At 35.5% G+C, this 26,945-nt stretch overlaps 1 protein-coding gene across 1 annotated transcript in view; it reads right to left on the bottom strand.

The window, feature by feature from the left end:
• Positions 1-26,945, bottom strand: part of Itfg1 (integrin alpha FG-GAP repeat containing 1) — a 162,729-nt gene that overhangs the window by 93,621 nt on the left and 42,163 nt on the right. Inside the window, exons 7-8 of the mRNA XM_090357681.1 lie at positions 13,719-13,780; positions 5,943-6,024 (exon numbers count right to left, since the gene is read on the bottom strand). Coding sequence (XP_090213807.1) covers positions 5,943-6,024; positions 13,719-13,780 — 144 coding nt within the window. The remainder of the gene's footprint in view (positions 1-5,942; positions 6,025-13,718; positions 13,781-26,945) is intronic.

Genomic DNA, 26,945 nt, shown 5'->3' with positions numbered 1-26,945 from the left:
AATAAATTAACATTGACTAGAGTGATTTTTGAAAATGTAGAACAAGAAGTGATGAGGGAAGTGGGGACAAAACCATGAGAAAGGATATCAATGTGTGAGAAATAATGCACCTCTATCTGGCGAATATAACTGTAACCCTTCTAAAAAACAAAAAAAAACCCATACAGAATGAAAAATAGAGAAACAAAAAACAAAAACAAAAAAGAAAAAAGAACAACAACAAAAAAAAATCAAAAAAAAAGAAAAGAAAAAGAAAAAGGTGGGGGAAGATTCCTCACTATTGTGAGCTCTTACTTAAGAAATACTAGGGTTGAGACCAGGAGATTAAAAAGCAGGTGACTGTATCAATATAGATACCGTTTGTATTCAGACTGTACCCAGAGCTGTCACTATGTTTCCATGAACGACCACAGTGACAGAGGGATACCAGAGAGAAAAGAGAAAAAAAAGTGTAGGTAGGATGGTAAAGAGAAAAGAACAGCTATAAATGCAAATGAAAAAGGGGGTGGAAGAAAAAAAAGAAAAAAAACCCAAAAACAAACAAAAAGAACAAAAAAATTAACATTTGTTAATCTGTAATTCATTTGATAGTCATTTGTTTCTTTTTTCTTCCTTTTTCTCTTTTTATTTTGTTTTTTTGTGCTTGTTGCTGTTTTTGTCTTACTTTCCTTTCTTTTCTTTCTTTTTAAAATTTTCCATCATTGAAATCTCCTATATCTGCCTCCCTCTTTTCTCGACATATTCTTCTTATTACCCTTCTTACTTTCATAAGTTTTATCTAATACTTTCCAAACTTTGTACTCAATTATGCTACCTGCTTATCAACTTAGGTTAGTTATCCTTACGCTATACCTTTTCTTCATTACTATAACAATCTTACACTCCTACGTTACTCCTCTTGTACCTCCCCTGTTCTCTCTCATACTATTTTTCTATCTCTGGTCCTCTGTTCATCTTTCAACCCTTATAATGCATGGATCTACACTTGATGGCCGTTGAGCAATACTGTATATCTAGGTGTTCAATGATACTCTAGGTCCAGAGGGACTTAAATACAATAGAGATTGGATTGAGAGGCTTATTGTTTTGGTCCTAAATCGGTTACCAGTGGTTGTATTAGACTGGTCTGTAAGTGCACAAAAAGAAAGAGTGATAATACCAATCAAAAATTGTGAACATCTAGTGTCTGCCAGTTAAAGAGGTCTAGGTTGGTTATATCTGAAAAACTATAATCGTGTTTAGTATTAATCTTGCTCCCATTTTCAAATGGGCAGAACAAGAAACTCAAGAAAAATGTCAAATCAAGGAATAACATCCTCCACCCAATATAAACAGACAATGGAACAGTCACTGGCAAACCAAGAGGAGAGTCTTCCAAGTGCTATACAAATGCAATTGATAAACATCATTAATGAAAAATGTGAAAATATAAAGAAAGAGATAAGGGAGGAAGCCATAGCTAAACAAGAGGAAACCATAAACAAGGTGATAAGTGAAAAAGGAGAAGCCATAAAGGAGGCCATAATAAAGGTTTTTCAAAGAAAAATGGATGAATTCATAGAATCCACAAATAAAAAGGTGACTGAACTCCAGCAAATGTCCAAAGAAAATAAAGCTACTGAGCTAAGCACTCAAATGGAAATAAAGGAGCTAAAGAAATCCATACATGATCTAAAAGAAGAGATGCAAGGCATCAAAAATGAGCAATTAGAAGCAAGGAGATGAAGAATAAAGTAGATAGCTTTGATAGCAGGTTAGACAATGCAGAAGAGAGAATTTCCGGGGCTGAAGATAATTTAGTTGTTATAGAGAAAGAACAGAAAATGAGTCAATCCAAATCTAGGAAATATGAGAGAGTGCTTCAGGAGGTCCAAGATACAATTAGGAAGCCTAATTTAAGGCTAATTGGTATTGAGGAGGGTCTGGAGAAAGAGGTCAATGGTATTGGAAATATACTTCAGGGAATCATCTCAGAGAATTTCCCAAATATCCAGAAGGGCAGGCCCATCCAGATACAAGAAGCTTTTAGAACCCCAAACAGACCTGACCAGAAAAGAACATCCCACCGCCACATTGTAATCCGAACTGGATTAATAGAAACCAATGAAAGGATCCTAAAGGCAGCCAGGGAAAAGGGATCAGTAACCTATAAAGGAAAACCAATCAGAATAACCCCAGATTTCTCAGCAGAGACCATGCAAGCAAGAAGTGACTGGAAGCATATATGTCATGCCCTTAAGTCAAATAACTACCAACCAAGAATACTGTACCCAGCTAAGCTCTCATTCATAACTGAGGGAACAATAAAAGCATTCCATTCCAGGGAAAAGCTTCAACATTATGCTGTCTTCAAGAGACACATCTTACCCCCAAAAAACGAACATTTTTTGAAAGTGAGAGGTTGGAATAAACTCTTTCAAACTAACGGCCCCCATAAACAGGCTGGAGTTGCCATCCTCATATCAGATAAAATAGACTTCAAACTAAAAGTAGGGAGAAAAGACAAAGAAGGATACTACATATTACTAAAGGGATCTTTCCTCCAGGAAGACATAATGATACTAAATATCTACACACCCAATCCCAGAGCTCCGAACTTCATCAGGCAAACTTTACTTTCATGTGTAATCTTTAATAAGCTTGTGAAACTACAAAATGATTTTATACAGAAGATCAAATAACTCAGAAAAAAGAGCCAATTTAATATACAATTAGAAATTCTTTAAGAAAGCTCTAATAATGCAAAAGAAATTTAATTAGGTACTCTTGCCACTGTTGACTACTCTATGCTGAACACTTTTCACAATTAATTGAACATATGAGATAAAACAGGGAAAATAGAAGATAAAATAACCCATTACTAGCTTGGTACTGGTGGTTCAGGCCTGTAATCCTAGCAACTGAGGAAGATGAGATCTGAGGATCATGGTTCAAAAGGCAGTTTAGGCAGAAAGTCTTTGAGACTGTTATCTCCAATTAATCAGCAAAAATCATGAAGTAGAGCTGTGGTCCAAGTTGTTAGGAGCTAGCCTTGAGTTTAAAAAAGCTCAGGGCTAGCAATCAGGCCCTGAATGCTTTAAACTCTTAAGACCAGGAGGTATGCACAACATATACACACATATATACACACAGGAAACATTACTTTTATATGTATTTATTTTTGTTTAACTTGGGGTGAAACTATGTTTAGAAAACGTCAATGAGCTAAGTGTCATTTTAAAACTCTTATTTGGTATGGGCTTTTCCCCATCACCATGTAATTTGAAACATGTGGTTCTTTCCAACTAGATGGCAAATTTTTAAACCTGAGCTGACTTTCTTGTCATTCACTCTCTTGCTTAGTTCAGAGGGAGTGGGTGGAGTGGAAGAGGACAGAATGCAATTCACAAATGTGTTCAACTGTATACTTTTCATAGGAAAATGCATAACCTTCTTCAAGGCCATCTGCTTCTTTTGACTCCTTAGCTGTCATGTTTCTTTGCATTATGTGATTAAAAATATACAAACATTTTAAAGACATTAAAAGATAGATACTAAAATTTAACAATTTACAAAAGTTTAATGATTAAACTATCTAATGTTTTATAAATGGGAATGTTTATATTTCATAATTTAACTACTTTATAGTCTACATCTTAAAAACATCAGTACATAAATGTTTATATTTATAAACAGCAAAACTTAAAACCTTTTTTTTAATTTGCCAATTATGGAGCTTGAACTTAGGGCCTGCACACTATCTTTGAGGTCTTTTGCTCAAAGCTCAAGGCAAGTGCTCTCTCTCAAAGAATAGAGCTCTTTTTCACTTTGAGCTACAAGGTCATTTCTGATGGTTAATTGGAGATAGGAGTACATGAGGACTTGCCTGCTTTGAATAGGGATCTGCAGATCTCAGCCTCTTTTGTAGCTAGGATTACAGGTGTGAGGCACCAGTGTCTGGCTTAAAATCTTTTAAGTAGCCAGGAGTTTGGCCTAGTGGTAGAGTGCTTGTCTAGCATGCATGAAGACCCGGGTTTGGTTCCTTGGTACCACATACATAGAAAAGCCAGAAGTGGTGCTGTGGCCTAAGTGATAGAACTCTAGCCTTGAGGAAAGCCCAAGGACAGTGTTTAGGTCCTGAGTTCAAGCCCTGGGACTAGCATTAGTAATTTTGCTAAGAGCAGAGTTTTAAGATATAAAATACACAATCATAATGAGTATAGTTTTGATCTTGAGGTTGTTAACCAAAGATAAAGAAGATCAGGGAGATCCACAAAATGGCAGAGAATTACACAGTGTATATATATATATATATATATATATATATATATATTTAGATTATCTATCTATCTGTGTGTATCTATTTAGATATCTAGAGATATATCTAGTTATATGCCTCTTCTTTTTTTAGGCAGGGGGACACATAGTGATTTTTTATCAACCTAACAACTAAATGAATCAGCAAGTTTAAATAAACAATTTCATGCATTCTGTTACTTGACTAGTTTAAATTATAAACCATGTAAGAAAATTTACTGAAAATGAAAGTAATATTCAGGATAATTAAGCTCAAATCCAATACAACACAGGAATTCATGTTGTAATTTTCACTACACGATACTGTCCACCCCTGTTCAGTTGCCTTGGAATATATTGCCATGATTCAGAATAATGTGTTCATTTAGTCAACTGTGCAGTGAAAACAAAAGAGCTACAAATTCAATGGGGGAAAAAAACCCCTCAAATGGCAACAATGTGCCTTATTCATACTATGAAGTTTGGACCTGTTTTAGATGGTGCTCATCTAAATCATTTATGTAATACAAAAGTCCTATAGCTTTGACAAAAAATGAAAAGAACCATGTAGAGGTTCCTAACTTCGATTAATTTTATTGAATCTTAGGAAAAACAATATTCATAGTATTCACAATATTCTCTTAGGGGACTAAAACACAAATAGAAGTAATTATTTTAAAATTTTTTGCCAATACTGAGGTTTGAACTTATGCTTGTTAGGCAGGCATTCTACCATGAGCCATGCTTCTAATCTTCTTGCCTTTTGTTATTTTCAAGAGGGTCTTGAATTTCTTGTTAAGGCTGGTCTGGACCACATTCCTTTTACTTAAACATTATGTGTAGCAGGGATTACTGGAATGATACTATCCTTTTTTTTTTTTTTTGATGGATTTTCCTAACATTTTGCCTGGGCTGACTTCAGAAATGTGATTCCTTCCCCTCCACCACCCCTCCACCCCAATCTCTGTCTCCTTCTGAGTAGTTGATATATCAAGAGGTCTAAGCTATCATGCCAGCCTCCAAAGAGCTTTTTAATATTCAAGATTTGAGATATTGTTAAATCTTTTGGTTTTGTTTGTTCCATATTCCAGTTATACTTACTGAATATCTATAATCAGTAAATCTGTAGATATTTGCTAATAAGATATCACAGTAGAAATTTCCATCCATGGCATAACATTGATGGGTCACAATGAAAATTCTGGTGAACTAACAATGCTGTATAAAATTATATTCATGGCATATGTGTATAGACATATGTATATATATATGTGAATTGTATATACATATACTAGTAAATATATATGGTATGTAAAAATTGTAGTAAATTTTGTGTTTAAACATGTGCATAATTATAACCAAGATGCCTCAGTTTATATATAAATATTCTAAAACTGGATTCAGCACTTTCAATAAGAAAATCATATTAATTACTACTTGGAACTCTCCATAAATGCCCCAGAAGACTATATTTTTTTTGCATATTATTCCTGGATGAAAATTTAAGTTCAACCTATTTTCATGTCATAAATTCCTCCTATTTTATTAGCAGACCAATCAAAAACTGTGAACCTTTTAAAGTTTGAATATTTCTGAAAACACTGGATATAGTTTTCAAACAATATGGAAAATACAGAAGTAGGCATTTGAAAAAAAAATAATCTTACCAAAGTCTGCAAAAGCTGACTGTCCAACCCACATCAAATTTTTAGGTGTCTCTAGGGTATTACAGTGTGAGAAATTTCCATCCTGTTGAAGTCAAAAGAACCTCGAATTAAAAACTCCTAATAAAGTATAAAACAGCATTTTAGTTGAAGCAGAGAAATAAACAATGTAAGTCATTAACAAAAGGCTTAACTAACATTACCTGTACTACCATCACTCCAATTTTTTACTCATTTTTTAAAAATTATGAAACGAAAGTAAACAGTGAGCCCTGAAGAGAATATGAACTTAAGAGTGCCAGTCCTAGGAGTTAGACTCTGGGCTTAGGAGTTGTCACTGAGCTTTTGTGCTCAAGGCTAGCACTCTACCACTTGAGCCACTGCTCCATTTTCAGCTTTTGTAGTACTTAATTGGACTTAAGAGTCTTATGAGCTTTCCTACCCAGGTTTGTTTCAAACCACGATCCTCATATCTCAGCCTCCTGAGCAACTAGGTTTACAGGCATGAACCATCAGCACCTTTCTAATTGACAGTGCTTTCTTTTGGCTAATTCTGCTATAAAACCTTTTCCCAAATCATCACCATAATTCTGGACATACTAAGCATCTTCTCTTATCTAGTACAGTGTAAGGCATTGAAAATATAATACCTAGTACTATTAGATGCTAAATAAGAAAACTAAAGGCAGAACTCAGAATTTGGATGTGAAAAATTGTTATTGACTTGGATGCCTATATAACCTAGATAAGACATCCTTTAAATGTTTCAAGGTTTACCTTTGTTCCACTAAGGATACTACAAATTTTCAAGTCATTCCTTAAAGAAATTACTCCTGATGTTCTCAGAGAAAGGCAAACAACCATGAAAGCACAAAAACCGTGCCTGGGAGAGAGTGAGATTTGTCTTATGACAGGCAATTTTCTAACCATTTTACACTCCATTATCCATGGACAGAGTGTTTGCTCTACTATTAAAATATCTGAAGTACTTTTCAAATACCTTTTCTATATACATCTTATTTGTACAAATGTATTAAACCTTAGAGTTCTTTCTCCACTATTTGCTTGAACTTGAAGTTCTATTGGTGTCAGTTGCCGCTTCTGACTACAGTGTTAAAAGTGTAATTTTGTTTTGAAAGATTATTGTATACTGAGTAGATATGATCATTTTGGAAAAATAGAACTCTTTTAATAGAACAGGTTAGTTCTTTTGTGTGAGATAAAGCTGATTATAAAACTGGTAAATTGACTGAAGTGCAGGAATCAACCCAATGAAAGTGTGAACTCTGGTCAGCATGTCTAGAAAAATCTTTAGATATAACATCATGATTTATCTCCATCCAGAAATAATGATACTTTCCAGCTAACAGTCTCCCAGCTGTTAGAAGACACATTCACTAGAATGCTTGCAACTATGAAAATGGTTGGAATTGTTTTGGGAAATATGAAGCTTGGAAGGGGAGAAAGTCATATATAGAGGGAGCGAGATTGATTGCAACCTATTATAAGCTAATAAAAATATAATAAAAAGCACAACATTCACAGTATCAACAGAAGAGAATATATTCTTGGTAAATCTGCTATGTTTGGAAAGGTACTTCATTTAAACAATTTTCCCACATTACAACTGCTTGTTATTTATTCTACCTGGTAATACAAACTGTATACCTTAAGTTCTATTCAGAGTAATGTCATTTACATATTCTGATTTGATGACAATGATCTAATTTTTTCATTAGTGTCATTCCTTTCATTACAGACCATGCTTTAAAGTGAGACAAAAGGGGCCAGGAGTTTGGCCTAGTGGTAGAGTGCTTGTCTAGCATGCACGAAGACCCGGGTTCGATTCCTTGCTACCACATGCATAGCAAAAAGCTGGAAGTGGTGCTGAGGCTCAAGTGGTAGAGCTCTAGCCTTGAGAAAGTCCAAGGACAGAGCTCAGGCCCTGAGCTCAAGCCCAGGACTGGCAAAAATAAAATAAAATAAAATAAAGTGAGACAAAATGTACTTAAAAAAAAACGAAGCTCCCAGAGAATGTAATTAGAGACTCCCTCCTTGAACAATTGTTTGTTAAACTTGTCATTTAAAATATGATGTAAACATAAGCCATATAATTAATGATTGTTGTTCTTAAGGTACTATGTTATCTCTCATCACTTAAAAAAATGAAGCTATCTAGTTAACTTAGGAAGACATCAATATTGCTTTATATTCTGAATCTAAACAAAAAATATCAAATTTATGTTTAAATGATATGGATTCCTCTTGTTTTCCTTACCAGTTGCATCACTTTAGGGTGGTTTAATAATCTGGGTTTCTTTTTGGTTCTTCACTGTCATATTGGGATTCAAGTGCTATTTAAAAATAGGTTTAGTCAGGCACTGGTGGCTCACATCTGTATCTTACTTACTCAATAGGCTGAGATCTGAGGATTATAGTTCAAATCAGCCACTGCCAAAAAGTCTGAAATACCCTATTTCCAATTAAACAGCAAAAATGTCAGGCTGGAGGTGTGCCTCAAGTGGAAGACTGCTAGCCTTGGGTGATAAAAGCTGAGCAAGAGCATGAAATTCTGAGTGTATGCCATGGTACCAGCAAAAAAAAAAATCTGTCTCATGTAGGATTCTAAAGACAGTCAAATAGTGATAGATAAAGAAGTATTTTACAAGACGCATTGTTACAAGGTATTTTTGCAGTGGCAGTCCTGTGCTTTAATGGTGCTTTGTCATGGACTCATTTACTCTGCAGTCTTAATGACTACAGAGGCTTTAGCTATGTCCTTGTCTTTAGTTCATTTCTGGAATTACTGTGTAATGACTTTAGGACAGAGTTTTAGACAAGTCCTGGCCTCACTGTTTGCTAGCTTTGAAGCCTAAAGTTAGTTCTCTAAGATCAGTTGACTTTGTCTCTAAAGTGTATTTTTTTCTGTGTTTGTATTCTAGATATAAGTTCATGATTTATCTCCGTCCCAAAACAATGATACTTCCAAGTATCATTTTACATTTTTTACCAAATGCAAAAAGCCACATTCAGTAGATTGCAACTATCAAAAGTTGTTGAAATTGTTTTGGGAAGTGGGGAAGGTTGGAAGGGAAGAAGGGAGAGTCTGTAGGTTAGTGAAATAATAAAAATAAAGTGCTTAACACAATATATACATTTAATTAACATTCAGTGTTATTAGTAGGCACATTAGTAGTAATAATATTGGTGTTACTACGACAGCTACTTCTGAATCATCTAATCATCACTGCTGAGGAAAGAGACTTTTAGCCATAGTGCTATATTGTAGCAAGTATCTTTCTTGGACCACTGTCAATGTATTTGCCTAAGTTTTTAATTTTTGATATTGGAAGTTGAAATAAGGGTCTCTAGCAAGAGCTTTTACCATAAGAGCTAAAGCCCTACTCTTTTGTTTTAGTTTTGTTAAGAAGATCCCTAACTTCCCATGGTCTCAAACTAGCAATACTCCTGTCTCTACCTGTTGAGTACCTGTAGTATCAGGTGTGTATCACAATATTCAGCTGAGTATTTAACCTTTAATGTTAAAACTACTCTATTCATTAAGTTAAAAATGATCTAGAAGCAATATGTGATAATTATTGTGAATTTTTACTTAGACTCATGTAAAGTAGTAAATGTGAATTAATTTTATCTTCTGAAAGACATTTGGAAAAATCTAAAGACATCATAAGTGAGTAAGGAACAAAAATATTACTATTCAATCAATCTACAACATTCAGGGCAGCTCTCTACTGCAAACTGTCAGGGTTGAAAATTCTGACAGCCTCTCCAAGGATCTGGCTTTATATCACTTCTCTGGGCTCTCTTCCAAAGACAGCTTTTACTTGAATTCCATTTCTACATTTCTAACTAGTTCCTTGTTCCTTGACATATTGCTAATGGAATTTTTCCTGCCCCCAATTATATACTTTTTTCTGTGTGTGTGTGTGTGTGTGTGTGTTGCCCAATACCAGGGCTTGAACTCTGGTCATCATGTTCTTATTCAACTTTCTTGCTCACAGTTGGTGCTCTATCACTTGAGCCACACTACTGTGGCATTTTGCTATTTATGTAGAGATGGAGTCTCACAAGCTTTACTGGTTGGGTTGGTTTTGAACTGCACTCCTCAGAACTCAGCCTCCTCAGTAGTCAGGTGTGATCACAAGCACCTATCTTCTTTTATTTTGCAATATCTGTTGTAGGTCACAAGTTACCATTGTGTTAATGGTCATCTTTTTAGCAACCCCTTTTCTATTCCCAGCATACAAGTCTTTAAATCATATACCTCTTTCCCACGTGACTGTGAACTCAATCTACATTATCTTACCACTTGTAATTTTTCACACTAATATATCTGATGCAGAACAGCAAGGTTAACTGCAACAATGAACCTTCCACTCATCTCACTCTCACAGCTCTAAATCATAGAATAGCTTCTCAACACAATTTTAGAAAATCAAATTAGTTAGCTGAGATGTCAAAGGTCTTTTATGATTTTGTCTAAACCAATTTTTTGAACCTTAACTTCCAAGGTCCCTTTCATATCCTGGGTACCTTCTCTTGGAAAATATCCTGTGTTATCTATAGAGTTCTTCTATTTTAATGGTACTGAGCTCAGGATCTCCAACAGACTTAGGCATGCCCTCTACTGCTTGAGTCATGCATTCAGCCCATTCTGTATGCTTCTTGCCTGCCTCTTTCTCTACCTTTCTCATTTTTTAACACTAAAATCTGACTTATCTGTAGTAGTCATGCAAGTAGCACATCTTCTTTGAAGCCTTCACTGATAAATCTACGTAGGTCAAGGAGAAGTAAATGTTCTTTGACTCCTTGATCATATTAGTTAGCTACCTATATTTGCATCTCAGACCTTCTGTCCTACCCTTCTACATCTTTCAGACACTATTATGGAGCAGAACACACAAATGAAACTCTAAAAAAAAGTTTCATGGGTTGAGAGTTTGGCCTAGTGGCAGAGTGCTTAGCATGCACAAGGACCCAGGTTCGATTGCTCAGTACCACACACTCAGAAAAAGCTGGAAGTGGTACTGTGACTCAAGTGGTAGAGCTCTAGCCTTGAGAAAACCCAAAGACAGTGCTCAGACCCTGAGCTCAAGCCCAGGAATGGCAAAAAAAAAAAATCATATAGCCCCTACATTTCAAACTAACATACTTTTATAAGTTTTCGATTATTTCTGGTCAACTTGTATGTTATTATAAAGTGTTTGGGCCAATCTTTCTTTGAATATACAGTTACCTACTTTAAAAATACAATATTTAATATGAATTTGCTATTTTTTTTGAAAGTGATACAGAAGTGATACTCAGGGCCTTACATTGAGTAGGCAGACATGTTACTACTTGGGCCATATACCCAGCCCTTTTTCCTTTAATTTTTCCTTTAATTCTTTTTCAGATTGGGCCTTATTTTTCCCCAAGATAAGTTCTAGTCATACCTCCTGTATGCCTGGGACTACAGGTGCATACTACCATACCTGGCTTATTACTGAGAAGGGGTCTTGATAATGTTTTCTCAGGCTACCTGGAACCCCAAGCTTCTGGATCTTCCTGAATAGCAGATATTGATTATAGGCATGAGCACCTAGTTCTAGCCCTTCTACTAGCTAATATTGAATCTATATTCTCCATAATCTGTATTACTGATTTACTTATTTTGAATCTGGGTACTGAATTAGATTCTCTCCTTGTCCAAACTTTTGTTAGACTTTTTTTTAAAAAAAAACCCTATTCAGTCTAAAACTTCCATATCCATCCTCAGAGAGTTCAATTTTAAGAACAATACAATCTTCCACATAGTATCTAATCACTCTGGCAGCCTTCAACATAAGAATTACGCTACCCTCTTAGTAACTTCTGATCCACTGACCCACTCTGCCCCTTGGCTATACACAGTGTCATTTTTCTGTGTTGTATGTATAGCTAAGCCCTATTTCTTCCTTGCTGCAAGGTCCCATTATAAGTAGTTCCTTGAAATAAAATCTGTCTTATCATCTTTAGCAAATTTGTGAGTAATTTTTCTTTAATAGTTATTCATTAATCTTGCCTTTTAAATACAAAACAACTTTTCGCCATTATCCAATAGCCAATTTATTAATTTTAAAGAAAACAATATCAAAAGTTAAAAAGACCCCAATGAAATCTACATGAAGAATGTTTTTCCTATTGAGTTACTTACTTGATCACCTTTAAAGTCAAAGATAGAGGATGACATATACTTAAGTGTTTCATAATTCAATATATATCTTCTGCTTTTTCTATTGAGGCTCTCTCATACTATATACAAAATAATTAGATAGATCTCTCACAAAATTCAGCTGAGGTAGGAATGAAAGCTAACTGCAAAAAAAAGTATCCCTCCACAGTGGAATTGGTAATATATGATAATCATAAAAAATATGAACTTTAAGTCTAGCATTAGAAACACATTACATTAAGTCTTTTTTGCTTAGATATCTTTCTTTCCTTTTTTAAACTTGGCATTCTTTTTTTTTTGCATTTTTTTATTGTAATTAGTAAAAGGGTGACATGATATTTGCCAGATAGAAGGTGCATTAATTCACATATATTGATTCCCTTTCACATGTCTTGGTACCCATTTCCCTCCCCCCAAAACTTGGCATTCTTAAAAACAATAAAGTGGTGTGGCTTAAAAGCTCTTAGATGCTCCGGTGTTGTCTAAATAGAGCTGCTCAGTCCCACAGTTTCCGTGTGTGAGTCCCATCCAACACCCCCGTCTAACAGAAAACCTTAGAACTTTACATTAATTAGAACTCATTGTTTTTCATTAGCATTTTCATAAAACCTGTAAGAGGCTAATGGGCTTAATTTGCATGGAATAAAAGATAATTGGGAGTAATTATGTGGCAAATCAAGAGATCTAAAACTTAAGTTTGGTGTCTGCTATATTCCAGGCACTTTACAAATGTGGCTTAGTTTCATCTTTGCCAGTGTTCTAGGAAACAGAGTCATATACCCATTTTCCTTATCTGGAAAGTGAGGTTTTATAATTGACTTACATGTGACAAGTGTTCTGAGTTAGTCCCATTTTACTGGCCTCAAATCTTATCAATCTGAAGATTCTGAGTAGTTTGGTCTTATTCTTTTTGTTTTTCCATTCCCAGGGCTAGAACTCAGCAGAGTGCTGTCCCTGAGCTTTCTCAAGGTTAGAGCTCTACCATTTGAGCCATAGCACCACTTCTGGCTTTTTTTCTATGTATGTGGTACCAAGGAATTGAATCTGGGTCTTCATGCATGCTAGGCAATCACTCTATCACTAGTCTTATTATTTTTCACAAATCAAGTTAAAGATAGCATAAATCATGAACGTAACTGATCAGCAATTACAAAAAGAAAACCTATTAGGATAGACTTCTTAATCCTGGTCACTTGGCAGTAGATTTAGTGTCGGTTGTTTCTGTTTCTTTTTATAAGTCTGAAGGAAGGGAAGAAAAAGAGTTTTTTCATGAAGTATCACAATGACAGATGAAATTTCAGTAACCTTCTCGAACAGCTGAGGAGATTCTGGTCACCAGGCTGGTCAGCACCATGCCTGAAAACCGGCAGAGGAATGGCTGCAGGTGAAACAGTTCCTCAGCATTGTAGAGCAGTTTGAGTACAATAACACAAGGAAAAGTTCCTAAAGAGTTTCTATTTATTATGGAAACCAACTGACCCAATTAATCATTTTAATTCCATTTTCTAAATTGTGTGCCTTTATTGAAAGCCATTTAAAAATGCTCCAAAGAAAAGAGTTCTTACCAAATTTTCACATATCTCAAACTGGAAAGTATTAGAGTCAGACAATGTTGTGAGGAATAAATCTAGAAGGAAAAGAATGGAAATGTAAATTTTTATAGTTATACTGATGTATATACTTAAAAGAATGAAGAATTGCAATGCATGAAATTATTAATAGAATTCTACCTAAATATATTCTGAATTATATTTTAATAAGTTTGATCTCATATATATGTATAGATAGATAGATAAGGGTTTTTTTGGTCAGTCATAGAGCTTGAATTCAGGGCTTGGGTATTGTCTCTGAACATATCTGCTCAAGACTCGGGCTCTACCACTTTGATCCACAGATCCACTTCCAATCCTGTTTGTTTATTTATTTATTTATTTATTTTTAAAGCCGACAAAACTACTCAGGAGGCTGAGATCTGAGGAAGCCAGATTAGACAGGAAAGTTTCTGAGACTTATATTCAATTAACCATCAAAGAGCTGAAATGGAGCTGTGGAGCTAGTGGTAGAGTGCTAGTCTTCAGCACAGAATCTCAGGCACAGAGGCTTTGAGCACTCAGGATAGTCACACACACAGGTCAATGAATTTGTACTATTGCAATAAAGAAAAATGTATCCAAAGGGCATATATGATACCACCCCTTCAAAACCTTTATTTGCAGGTGTGTTGTATATGAGCGTGTGGGTGAGAGCCACTGGCGTTTGATCTCAGGTACTATGCCAGTTAAGCCATGTCCCTAGCCCTTTTTGCTTTAGGAATATTGCCCTAAAAGATTTCACATGTTTTGCCCAAACTGGCATGGTCAGCAATCTTCATACTTAAGCACTTTTACAGCTGTGATGATAGGTTTGTACAACCACATCCAGAGATTTTGTTAAGATAGTGTACCCATTAACTTTTTGCCTCAGCTAATTCCAAGTAAACTGGCAATACACATATAAGCTACTCCCCCAAAATGCTTTGTTTTCAAGAATAATTACTTGCAGCATTTTTTCTTTCTTTTCTTCTTGCTGTTTTCTTTTTTTTTTTTTTTTTGGCTGTGTAGAGCTTGAACTCTGGGCCTGGGCACTGTCCCTGAGTTCTTCAGCTCAAGGCTATAGCTCTAGCACTTGAGCCACAGAGCCATTTCTCCCAGAGACTTTCAAACACAAAATAAGCACTGGTCCAATGAGATACACCCCAGGTGATACTTTTCATAACTTTTATACCTTAAATCTTTTTTATTCCAATGGACAAGGTGATTTTCTCACCTTGTATTCAAGTTTTTATAGGAAATTGCTAGCATTATTTTAAATCCCAGATTAGTTTGAAGTGAACAAAAAGTCAATTTTCAAATTGCGGGTAACAGAAGAATTGCTTTCATAAATTCAAACAAGAAAAAATTTAATACCATTTTTTAGCAAAACAACACCTAAACTACTTGATAATGAAAACACAAGTTGTATGGCCATTTATTGTAATTGTGTAATTTAGTATGTTTTTATAATAGCAGTTTTACTTACTGACTATAAACATTTGAACCTTGGGAGATAATTCATTAGAATATGAAAGTAACATTCTTTTAGGCTTAAACAAGGTGATTATTAAGTGATACGAAGATCATGAATATTTTATAGAAAAGTCCTATCATATGTATAGAAAATTATTACCACTCACACATTAATGCTTTGTGTAAAAATTTCATATGCATTCATGAAGTTAATGCATGTAATTATAATAATGAAGATTTTCATAGATTTCTCAGAAAGTTAAATAATTTATTTACATTTATAATTAGATGAACTCAAAACTCCTGATTCCAGACAGGATCAAACACTTTTCAATTTACTTTCACCCCACTGCAGTTGCTTTGCCTCTGGATACAGAGGTACCTACTTTTTTTAGGTTTGAACTGAAGACCTTGAACTTCCTAGTCAGACTCAATACCAGCTAAGAAACACCTCAAGTTCTTTGCACATTCATTATCTTTTGAATATGTTTTCACATTTTGCTCTGAACAGTTGGGACCATGATCTTCCTTTTAATATCCTATGTAGCTGGGATGATAGGTGTATGCCACAACCAAGAACTTTATTGCTTGAAATGAAGTCTTTTGAGATTTTTGCCTGGATTGCCCTTAAACTTTGATTCTCCTTATTGCTATCTGTCCTGTAATTCAGATTGTACGTGCAAGCTACATACCCAGCATTCCTTATCAAATTTTGAAGATCAGTTTTAATATCCATTCAAATTTATTCAATGAATTAATCATTATTCTAATGGTTACTTTATTGATTGAGTTAGAATCTCATAATCCTTCCTATAATAGCTTCTTGAGTAGCTAGGATTAAAAGACAGGAACCATCACATCTAGCTCAGAGCTACAGTATTTTATATAGGTGACTCATACTGTATTATACTTATTTTCATAGTCACGCTGGGAAAATTTTTCTAAGATTTGTGTGACTATATCAATCATGTTGGGAAAATTTTTCCAAGATTTGTGTCAATGTCATCAACCTCAAACCCAGGACTTAATGCATGCTAGGCGAGCAATCTACCACTAGGCTACATGCCCGAACCAGCTCATATATTTTCTTTCTTTGGATATTTCTTCTCCCTGAGCATAGCATTCTACTGTGACCTTCATCCTGGTGAGGATTTTTTTCTTTCTTTTTTTTTTGCCAGTCATGGGGCTGGAGCTCAGGGCCTGAGCACTGTCCTTGGACTTTTCTCAAGGCTAGACTAGAGCTCTACCACTTGAGCCAAAGCACCACTTCCAGCTTTTTTCTATGTATATGGTACTGAGGAATCGAACCCAGGCCTTTGTGCATGCTAGGCAAGCACTCGAACCCAGGCCTTTGTGTATGCTAGGCAAGCATTCTACTACTAGGCCAAACTCCCAGCCCCCTGGTGGGGATTTTTATAAGTATATAATGAAATTTTAGTTTCACAAGTCTTTCTGAATTTTGTTGAGGGTAGGAAGTCTTTCTTATTTGACTTTCACATGTTTGTGATTATATGTGCTTGAAAAATGAATGTGTTCCAATAATTAATGAATAAATAAGGAGCACTATATTACAATCTAATCTTCCATATGACATTTGGGATAACTTACAACAAAAATACAAATTTGATATCATTTAGACTGTACAGCCAAGTTTCATCTATTATGTTATCTGCCTTTCCAGCCATCTCTATTACTCAACTCCAGGCAAAGAAAAGTTGCCTCTAGATTTTATAATAGTCTTTCCCATGTTATGTGTCTTAGTACCTGCCACTTCTTCTCTGAACTGGCATTCTACTAAAGAGCCACATGATGAATTAGTTCTTCCTGGGGCTTGAACTCAGAGCTTGGGCACTGTCCTTGGCCATTTTCAAGGTTAGCCCTCTACCATTTGAGCCACAGAACTACTTCTAGCCTTTTCTGTGTATGTGGTATGAAGGAATTGAACCCAGAACTGTATGCATACAAGGCAAGCAATCTACCAGTAGCTAACACCTCCAACCTGGCTTATATATTTTATTTCTTCAGATATCTCTTCTTTTTGAACATAAAATTCTCCTGTTAGTATTCTACTGTGATTTTCATCCTGGTGGAAATTTTATAAGTATATGATGATATTCTAGTTTCACAAGTCTTTCTGAATCTTGTTGAGAGTAGGGAGTCTTGCTTATTTGACTTTCACACCTTTGTGATTATATGTGCTTGAAAAATGTATGTGTTCCAATAATTAATGAATAAGGAACACCATACTACATGCATATGGTGGATCATATGAATTTGAACTTTTCTAAAAATTGTTACTTTACTACATCTTTAAATGGAAAAATCTTAGAAAATGGGAGCATCTTCTATTAAAAATTCTGATTAAAATAAGTTTGACTCATCACAGTGACTACCCTAATATGGCTATTTGAAAGCTGTTAAATTCATAAGCTATCTAAAATGTATATAATCAGCATAAGAAAGTGATTAGACATCAATAACCACAGAGAATTCTACAAATGACCAAGAAAAAATGCCAATACAAGTTCTGAACCATTTAAAAGTCAGTCATGCTTTTATATAATAGCTCACACAGTTTATAATGGTACAAATGGAATACATCAAACTTCTGAACTCTTAAACATTTTAAGTCTAAATGAAGTGATATATCTCAATAAGAAACCAAGATCTCAATGTCCTGCCTATAAGGTAGCTAGCTACACGGTTAGAACTATTCTGTCACCTACAGAGCTATAATTACCACAACAGCTTGGTACTGGCACAAGAACAGGCCTGAAGACCAATGGAATAGAACTGAGGACCCAGATACTAAACCACAGACCTATCTATGGTCACCTAATCTTTGACAAGGGAGCCAAAAAAATAGAATGGAAGAAAGACAGCCTCTTCAACAAGTTGTGCTGGCAGAACTGGTTAAGCACCTGCAGAAAACTAAAGTTGGACCCTTCTTTGTCACGTTCCACTAGAATTAACTCCAAATGGATCAAAGACCTGGAGGTAAAAGCTGACACACTGAAAACTTTACAAGAAGGAATAGGAGATACACTAGGCCTCCTTGGCACAGGTCGAAACTTTCTTAATAAGGACCAAGAATCACAACAAATCAGAGAAAGGCTGGATAAGTGGGACTGCATTAAACTGCAGAGCTTTTGTATGGCAAAGGACATAGCTACTAAATTAATTAGGAAGCCTACAGAGTGGGAGAAGATCTTCACCAACCAAACAACGGACAAAGGCCTCATATCTAAAACTGAATCACTACAAAACTAATCTCCAAAGTAACAACCATCCCATTAAAAAATGGGCCAAAGACTTAAAGAGAGTCTTCTTTGAAGAAGAAACAAAAATGGCCTACAGACACATGAAGAAATGCTCAACATCTCTGGTCATAAAAGACATGCAAATCAAAACAACTCTAAGATTCCACTTCACTCCAGTTAGAATGGCCAGGATCAAGAAATCTAATAACAACAGATGCTGGAGGGGATGTGGCCAGGAGGGATCACGACTACACTGTTGGTGGGAGTGCAAACTCGTTCAACCACTATGGAAAGCAGTATGGCAGTGCCTCAAAAGGCTAAACATAGAGCTCCTCTATGACCCAGAATTACACTACTTGGCATTTACCCAATCATCCAGAAACAAGGGCATACTAAATCCATTAGCACAACAATGTTCATTGCAGCATTATTTATCATAGCAAAGATATGGAACCAATCTAGGTGTCCCTCAGTTGATGAATGGATCAACAAGATGTGTTATTTGTACACAATGGAATTCTATGCTGCTGTCCGAAAGAACGACATCGACCCATTTGTAAGGAAATGGAAAGACTTAGAAAAAATCATATTAAGTGAAGTAAGCCAGAGTCAAAGGAACTTAGGCTCAATGGTTTCCCTCATTTGTCATAATCAGTAGAAACCTTGGGCTCTCCTAGCAGAGATTTGCAATAGAGCAAAACCTTGATACACAAGGCCATATAGTATAAAGCTAATTGAAAGGACCTCTAGGATATAGAAACAAAAGCCATATAATGAATGATTGTTGTCCTTAAGGTATTATGTTATCTCTCATCTCTTTTGCTATCTGTTGGTTATCTCATATTGTTACAGTATTTCACTTTGTTATCATATATATTTGATAAATGCGTATTTGGTTATTTGAAATTTGATAGGGAAGGGGGGAAAACAAGATGAGGGGTGGGTGTGGGAGGGAGGAAAATGGGAACCAAAAAATGAGAAAGGGTATCATTGTATGTGAAGTAATGCACCTTCTATCTGGTGAATATTATGTAACCCTTCTATTAATTACAATAAAAATATATGGAAAAAAACATGAGAAGGGGTATCAATGTGAGAGAAGTAATGTACTGACTACCTGAGGAATATAACTGTAACCCCTCAATATATTATGCAGACAATTTAAAAAAATGCTTATCACACTGAAAAAAAAAAAAGCTGGAGAAGTTCTGAACTTGTCCCTGGATCCCTTGACTATGGGAAGAGAAGTTAAAATGACAGTACAAGATAAAACAGACAATCCTGTTGGAGACTAGATGCAGGATAAACCAACATATACTGCGAGCCTTAATCTGAGTATAGTGAGTCAAGGAGAGTGTCTACTTCGGTATGGGAAGCTAGACTTGGTGGAGAAAGGTATCCTGTACTCCCTTACCTTGAAGAACAACAGCAAGATGCTATTTTGATATTCCTGTGGAATGAATTACTCTGAGGATCTGATTAAAAGAGAAACCATGGCTCAGGTAATAATAAAAGAGCTGCCATAGGATGTTTGAAAAGAGAGAAATATGTTCATAGGGCTGCATGAAGAAGTTTAAACTTCAGGATGTTACATTTTCAGCTTAGGAGTGCTATGAGTGCTGATATCAGCACTTGCAACTTTTAGAAAAAGAGTACAAGCCAAACCCCAAATTAGCAGATGGAAAGAAATAATAAAGATCAGAGGAGAACATGACAAAAATGTAGATCCAAAAGCCCTGCACAGAAATAAAGTACTGTTTCATTAAAAACTAAACAATATTGATAAAGTTGGACTTAATCTAACCAATATAAGGAGGGAAGAGAGTCACATTTATAAATCAGAGATGAAAAGGGCGAAAATGACCAAAAAAAGTCCAAAGAAATACAGATGATCATGAGGACATAGTTTGAAAACATATACTCAAATAAACTAGAGAAATCTAGAATAGCTGGACACCTGTAATTCTAGTACGCAGGAGGCTCAGATCTGGGGATTATGGTTTGAAGCCAACCCAGACAGGGCTCAAATCTCCAATAAATTAGCAAAAAATCTAGAAGTGAAGCTGTGGTTCAAGTGGTAGAGAATTAACTTTGAGTAAAAAAGCTGCAGACATTGTCCAGGACCTGAGTTAAAGCTCCAGAAGCAGAAAAAATAAATAGATAATGATAATAAATAAAATACAAAACAAGAAATCAGGAAGAAACTAACTTTCATATATACATGATCTATGAAACTTTAATCAAGAGGCTATGAATCACTTAAAGAAACCTTTAAAAACCATTAAAATGGAAGTAGAAATAGTCTCCTAGCAAAGAAGAGCTCAGATCTGGATGATTCATGTCTAGTTGTTTCATATTTTTAAAGAATTAGTGACTAGCCTTCCTCCAGTCTTTTATTAAATGTAAGGAAAATAATTGCTCCTGAACTCATTCTAAGAAGTAAGGATTAAGCATACTACAAAACTGGACATAGTTACAGCAAAAAAAGAAAATTATAAATCAATCTCCTTGAGAAATAATGATGTGAAAAAATCCTACATGAAACTCTTACAAATACATGCACAACATATTACAAACGTGTACAGTATAATCAAGTTGATTTCACCACAGGAATGTAAAGATGGCTTATCATATATAAATCAATACATGTAACATCTACAAACAGGCTCAAGAACAAAAATCATTATTATCTCAACAGAGCAAAAAAAGCATTTGACAAAATGTAATATCTCTGTATTGATAAAAACTCTAAAGGAAATTTCCACAAAAGGAATATATCAAAACTTAAGAAAAATATGACTCATAAAGTTATAGCCAACATCGTATTAAATGGGGGAAAATTATATCTCCTAAAGTCAGCAATAAGACAAGGTGTTCATCTTCCTCACTCTAATTCAGTATGGCAAGTTAAAGCAACAAGGCAAGATAAATAAATAGGAAATTCAGGGAAGAAGTGAAATTATTTGTATTTGCAGATGATAGGTCCTGTACTTCACATACCTTATAGCTTCTACCAAAACCCTTCTAGATATGGTACATAGGAACAGGTACAGTAGAAACTCAGCAAGATATACAATCGGCATACAAAATCAGTAGGTTTTTCTATATTTCAACAAGAAACCAAGAAAACAATACCATTCAGAATAGTCTCAAAAACAACAAAACACCTGAGACTTGTCCCCAAAAGTGAAAAATCTCTACAGGAAAAAGTATAAAATCTTGAAGAAAACAAAGAAAACATTAGAAAATCCAAAGACCTCCTATTTTTATTAAATGGCAAAATTGCAATCAGGAAAATGGTCATACTGCTAAAGGCAATCTACAGAATCACTGTAACACCCACCAGAGCCTCAATGTCATTCTTCATAGGTATAAAAAGATCAATCCTAGAATTCATAAGGGAGAATAAAAGACTAAATAGCAAATGTAATTTTGAGCAAAAAGAACACTAATAGATGTATCATAGTACCAAATTTCAAATTGTCTTACAGACCGTTAGTAACAAAAAAGACCCGAGGATCAAAGGAACAAGACAGAAAACCCAAGATTAAAACCACACACAACTACAGCCATCTAATTTTTTTTACAAAAAAGCCACAATACACACTGGGGTGGGGAAAGATAGTATATTCTATAAATGGTATTAGAAAAATTGGTTATTCACCTGTTAAACACTTATCTTTTACCTTATACAATAAATCAACTCCAAATGGATCAAAGAACTCAAAATAAGACTTGAAACTAAATTACTTCAGGAAATACAGGAAAAATACTAGAAGTAATAAGCACAGGGAATCATTATCTGAATATGACTCTACTTGCCCAGAAAACAAAAACACAAATTATACATGGGATTACATCAAACTAAAAATTTCTGGACAGCAAAAGAAACAATTTTCAGACCTAAAGCACAACCCATAGAATGGAAAAAATATATATGCAACCTATTTAACAGAAGAATGACTAACATCTACAATATGCAAAGAGCTCAACTACCCAAAGGGACTTAATGGAATTTCCCACAAAACTACAAAAAAATAAATGTGAAAGTCATATGGAACCACAAGCATCCTGAAGAGCCAAGGTAATCATGAGTGAAAGGAACTAAGATGATAGCTTTTGTTACCTGAACTCAAGACAAACTTAAATATGATAGTAACAGGACAGCAAGGTAGTGACATGAAACACAAAGACTGGCTGAATGGAGAATGGAGATCCTACATTAAATCCATACACATATTGTCAATTACTTGCTAACAAAGGCCTCCCAAACATACATCAGAGAAAGAGTAAACATCAGTGAATGTAACCATAATCCCCCTATACATTGCCCTGATAATAAAATAAAAACTAAAAGTAGGAAAAAACCCCAAATAGTGAAAGATGCAACCAAGTATGAAAATATATGTACATATATATGCATATATATTCAGTTGAATATATATATATATATCACAAAAAAAACTGTTCAATTAGGCTAGGAGTTTGGCCTCATGGGAGAATGCTTGCTTAGTATGCACAAAGCCCGGGATTCGATTCCTCACTACCACAAGTAGTACCTTAGTACCTCAAGTGGTAGAGTGCTACCCTTGAGGAAAAAACCCAAGGACAGTGCCTAGGCTCTGAGTTCAAGTCCCAGAACTGGCAAAAAAGAAAAAAAACTTACAATTTTAAAAGGGGCAAATGATAGGAATAGGCAGGAGGTTTATCTTTGATACTGTTGTTCTTAATGTACTACTATGTGGAGTGATTTCTTTTCTTTTCCCCCTTATGGTTTACCTCATGTTACTGTATTTGACTTTGGCACATGGTATATTATATATACATTTATTTATTTACTTGGAATAGGGAAGGGAAGGGGTAAAACAAGATGATTAGGAGGGGTTGGGGAGGGAAAGTGGGAGAAAAACAAGAGAAGGGGTATCAATGTTCAAAAAGTAATATACCCACCACATGATAAATGTAACTGTAACCACTCTATATATCACCCTGATAATAAAGTACAAATAAAAAAAAAGCCACAAAAAATACAAATCTCCAAAAAGGATGTCAAACAAAAGTCATCCAGAAAATGAAGATCAATACCATAATACATTGTATTGTTGTATTTCTTGCAGTTAGAATGACTATTATCAACATTTCACACACACACACACACACACACACACACACACACACACACGTCACATACAACACCAAATGCTTGAGATGAGGTAAAAAATGTACAACTCTTGTACTGTTGGTGGCAATACTATTCTCCTGGAGTATAGTATAGTATAGTATAATAGTTTCTTCAAAAAACTAAAAACAAGCTAGGCACCAGTGGCTTACACCTGTAATCCTAGCTATTTGGGAGGCTGAGATCTGAGGATTATGGTTCAAAGCCAGCACGGGAACCAAAGTCCATGAAACTCTTATCTCCAATTAACCACCAGAAAATGGGAATTGGTGCTGTGGCTCAAGTGGCAGAGCACTAGCCTTGAGCTAAAGAGCTCAGGAAGAGTGCCCAGGCCCAGAGTTCAAACCCTACTGATGAAAAACAAAACAAAACAAAAACAAATACAAAACTAAAAACAGATCTACCATATACAGTCAAAGGTCATGAAATCAGTGTATCAAAGTAACGTATGTATTCTCATGCAGCACAGCACATAAATACATATATGCACAGAGTGGAATGTTATCCAGCTGTCATTTTCAACAACGTGGATGAAAGTAGAAGAATTTTTTTTTTCCAGTTCAGAGCTTGAACTCAGGGCCTGAGCACTGTTCCTTGGGGTTTCTCAAGGCAAGAACTCTACCACTCGAACCACAGCGACACTTCAGGCTTTTTCTACGCATATGGTACAGAGGAATGGAACCCAGAGCTTCAAGCATGCGAGCCAAGCACTCTACCACTAGGCCAAACTCCTGGCCCAAGAAATTTTGATATATGAAATGAAATGGATACAGAAAGACAAAGACTGCATATTTTCTCTAATACATGAAAGCATAAAAAAAAAATCAGTTGAATAAATAGTAGAGGTCAGGTAGGGTAGCACATGAGATAGAGATTAGAAAGCTGGTCCCAAAACAGTGCTCGGCAACACAGTAGGGAAAATGGCATTTCACAGCAATAAATCAGATATTTTACAAAACACTGGAAGAGAGGAACTTGAAATCTCCATTTCAATGCTGACATGTTCTCATCTCTAATAAGGAAGAATGATCTTGAATCATAGCAGTAAAAAGTTTCTAAGATTCCTTTTCAACCTAATTATATGTGCCAAATTACATTTTGGAACTCAATGGACAACAAAGACCCAGTGGATAGTTTGCCGGAAAGCCGTGAGTTCCCAAACCCATTTAAAAGTTTATAGAAAAGTGTGTCTCACTAGTCACTTTTAAGATCAGAGTTTCTTCTGTTTGAAGATCAAGTAACTCAACTCCCACATTTCCCACCTTCTCCCTCCTAGACAGGGGGCAGAAAAGTGGGGTTATTTTAGAGAATTACCTGGCTATGAATATGATAACCATGTAAAGGCTAAACAGGCAATAATCTAAATGAAGTCCAGGACCTACCAGACTGTATTGAAAGGAGCAGTGAAGAGGATGACTATGACTATATGCAGTGAGTAAAATCAGGGATGGGCATGGGGAGAATACAGTGTAATATATAGTGTATAAGAAGAATGTGGAAGCAATGTGGTAGAATCATAAATTATAGACATTATTTACCTTAAACCCCTCTAATCCTAGAAAATGAAAAAATTCATTTTCTATCAATTGACATATATTCTGGATATTCTTTCCTGCCTTGAAATGTAACTACCTTTAAAAATGAAGGTAATTGACATCATCAGTGTTGACTTCAAATACTCCATAACAAATGATCACAGCTTGGTAAAAAAAATCAGAATATAAACCCATTAAGTCTTTTTTCATTAAATTCTTCTAAAAAAGTGAAACTATTGAATCAGGTATATTCTTCAGAATCTGATATATTGAAAAGAAGAAAGCTATTACATTTTAATACTGGCCAAGTATAAGGCAGCTTCTCTTCAAATGAAGAAGCTGCTAGTTAAAGTTAGCAAGGTGTGGCCAAGGGGAAAGAGGCAGACAAATAAAGGAGGAAAGAGGAAGAATGCAGTCAATAATTCATTGCATATACTATAAAATTAAGAACAGCAAGGGAAAGGTGGGTTGAAGGGAAGTGAGGATGTGGAAAAGGATGACACTAATTAATATGCATTGAATTAATAACATTTGTTAAATGGCATTTCCTTTGTACACCTATTTAAAAATAATTAAACAACAACAATAACAATAACTAGGAATTGGCCAAATGTGGTGGCCCAGATCTGCAATCTAAGCTCCTAAGGAGGACCATAATCTGAGGTCAGCTTTGAGTACAAGCTTAGGACCCTATCCTAAAAATAAACTAAAGCAATAATGGCCTGAGATAAGGCTCAAGTGTTAAGAGTGCTTTTAAATGCAAGGCCCTATATTCATATCCCAGTACTGAAAAAGAAATTTGAAAAGTAGGTGTAGTTTTTGTTCAGATATAGTTTAAGTGAGTCTCTGTAAAGTTCATATGAAAGAAGCTTGGTCCAGTGTGGACCAAGTAGAAGGAAAGGAGGAAGGAAAAAGAATAAGACAACTGGTCACTCTACTTATTTGTCTACATTTCTTTCATCCTTTTCCTCCCCCCCCATCACTTCTTCTCCTTTTGTCTCTTGTCTCTTTACTTTTTTTTTTTTTTTTTGCCAATCTTGGGCTCGGGCTCAGAGCCTGAGCACTGTCCTTGGACTTTCTCAAGGCTAGAGCTCTACAACTTGAGCCTCAGCACCACTTCCAGCTTTTTTCTATGTATGTGGTACTGAGGAATTTAACCCGGGTATTCGTGCATGCTAGGCAAGCACTCTACCTTTAGGCCAAACTCCCGGCCCTGTCTCTTTACTTTTTTTAATCCTTTTTGGACAGGGTCTCTGTAAATTTGGCTTGTGTTGAACTCATGATCCTATTGCTCTGACTTCGCAAGTGCTGGAATTATAGGCCTGGGCCACAACCTTGCCATAAATCTTTTTATAGAGAGTAAGACAAAAAGTAAGCCTTAGAAACTTCAATAAAAAATTTAAATATATGAATCAAATCATATAGGAAATAAAAATAAAGACTAAAGATTACTGATTATCCCCTACCTTTGTTGTTGTTTTGTTTTCTGGTCAGTGTGGGGCTTGAACTATGGGCCTGGGCACTGTCTCTGAGCTCTTCAGCTCAAGGTTACCACTCTACAATGCCACTTTTGGTTTTCGGGTGGTAAATTGGAGATAAGGTTCTCAAAGACTTTTGTGCTCGGGCTGGTTTTGAATTGCAATACACAGATCTCAGTCTCCTGAGTAGCTAGGATTACAGGCATGAGCCACCAATTCTCAGCTCCCCCATTTTTTGTTGTTGTTCATACTATGTCATTTGAGCATGTCTCGAGCTTGGCATTGCCGGTTATTTT

Source organism: Megascapheus bottae, chromosome 24 (assembly GCF_031878675.1).
Source record: "Megascapheus bottae isolate mThoBot1 chromosome 24, mThoBot2.hap1, whole genome shotgun sequence".
NCBI classification, from domain to species: domain Eukaryota; kingdom Metazoa; phylum Chordata; class Mammalia; order Rodentia; family Geomyidae; genus Megascapheus; species Megascapheus bottae.
Note: the sequence above shows the minus strand (reverse complement) of the source record. Positions and strands in the feature narration are given on the sequence as shown.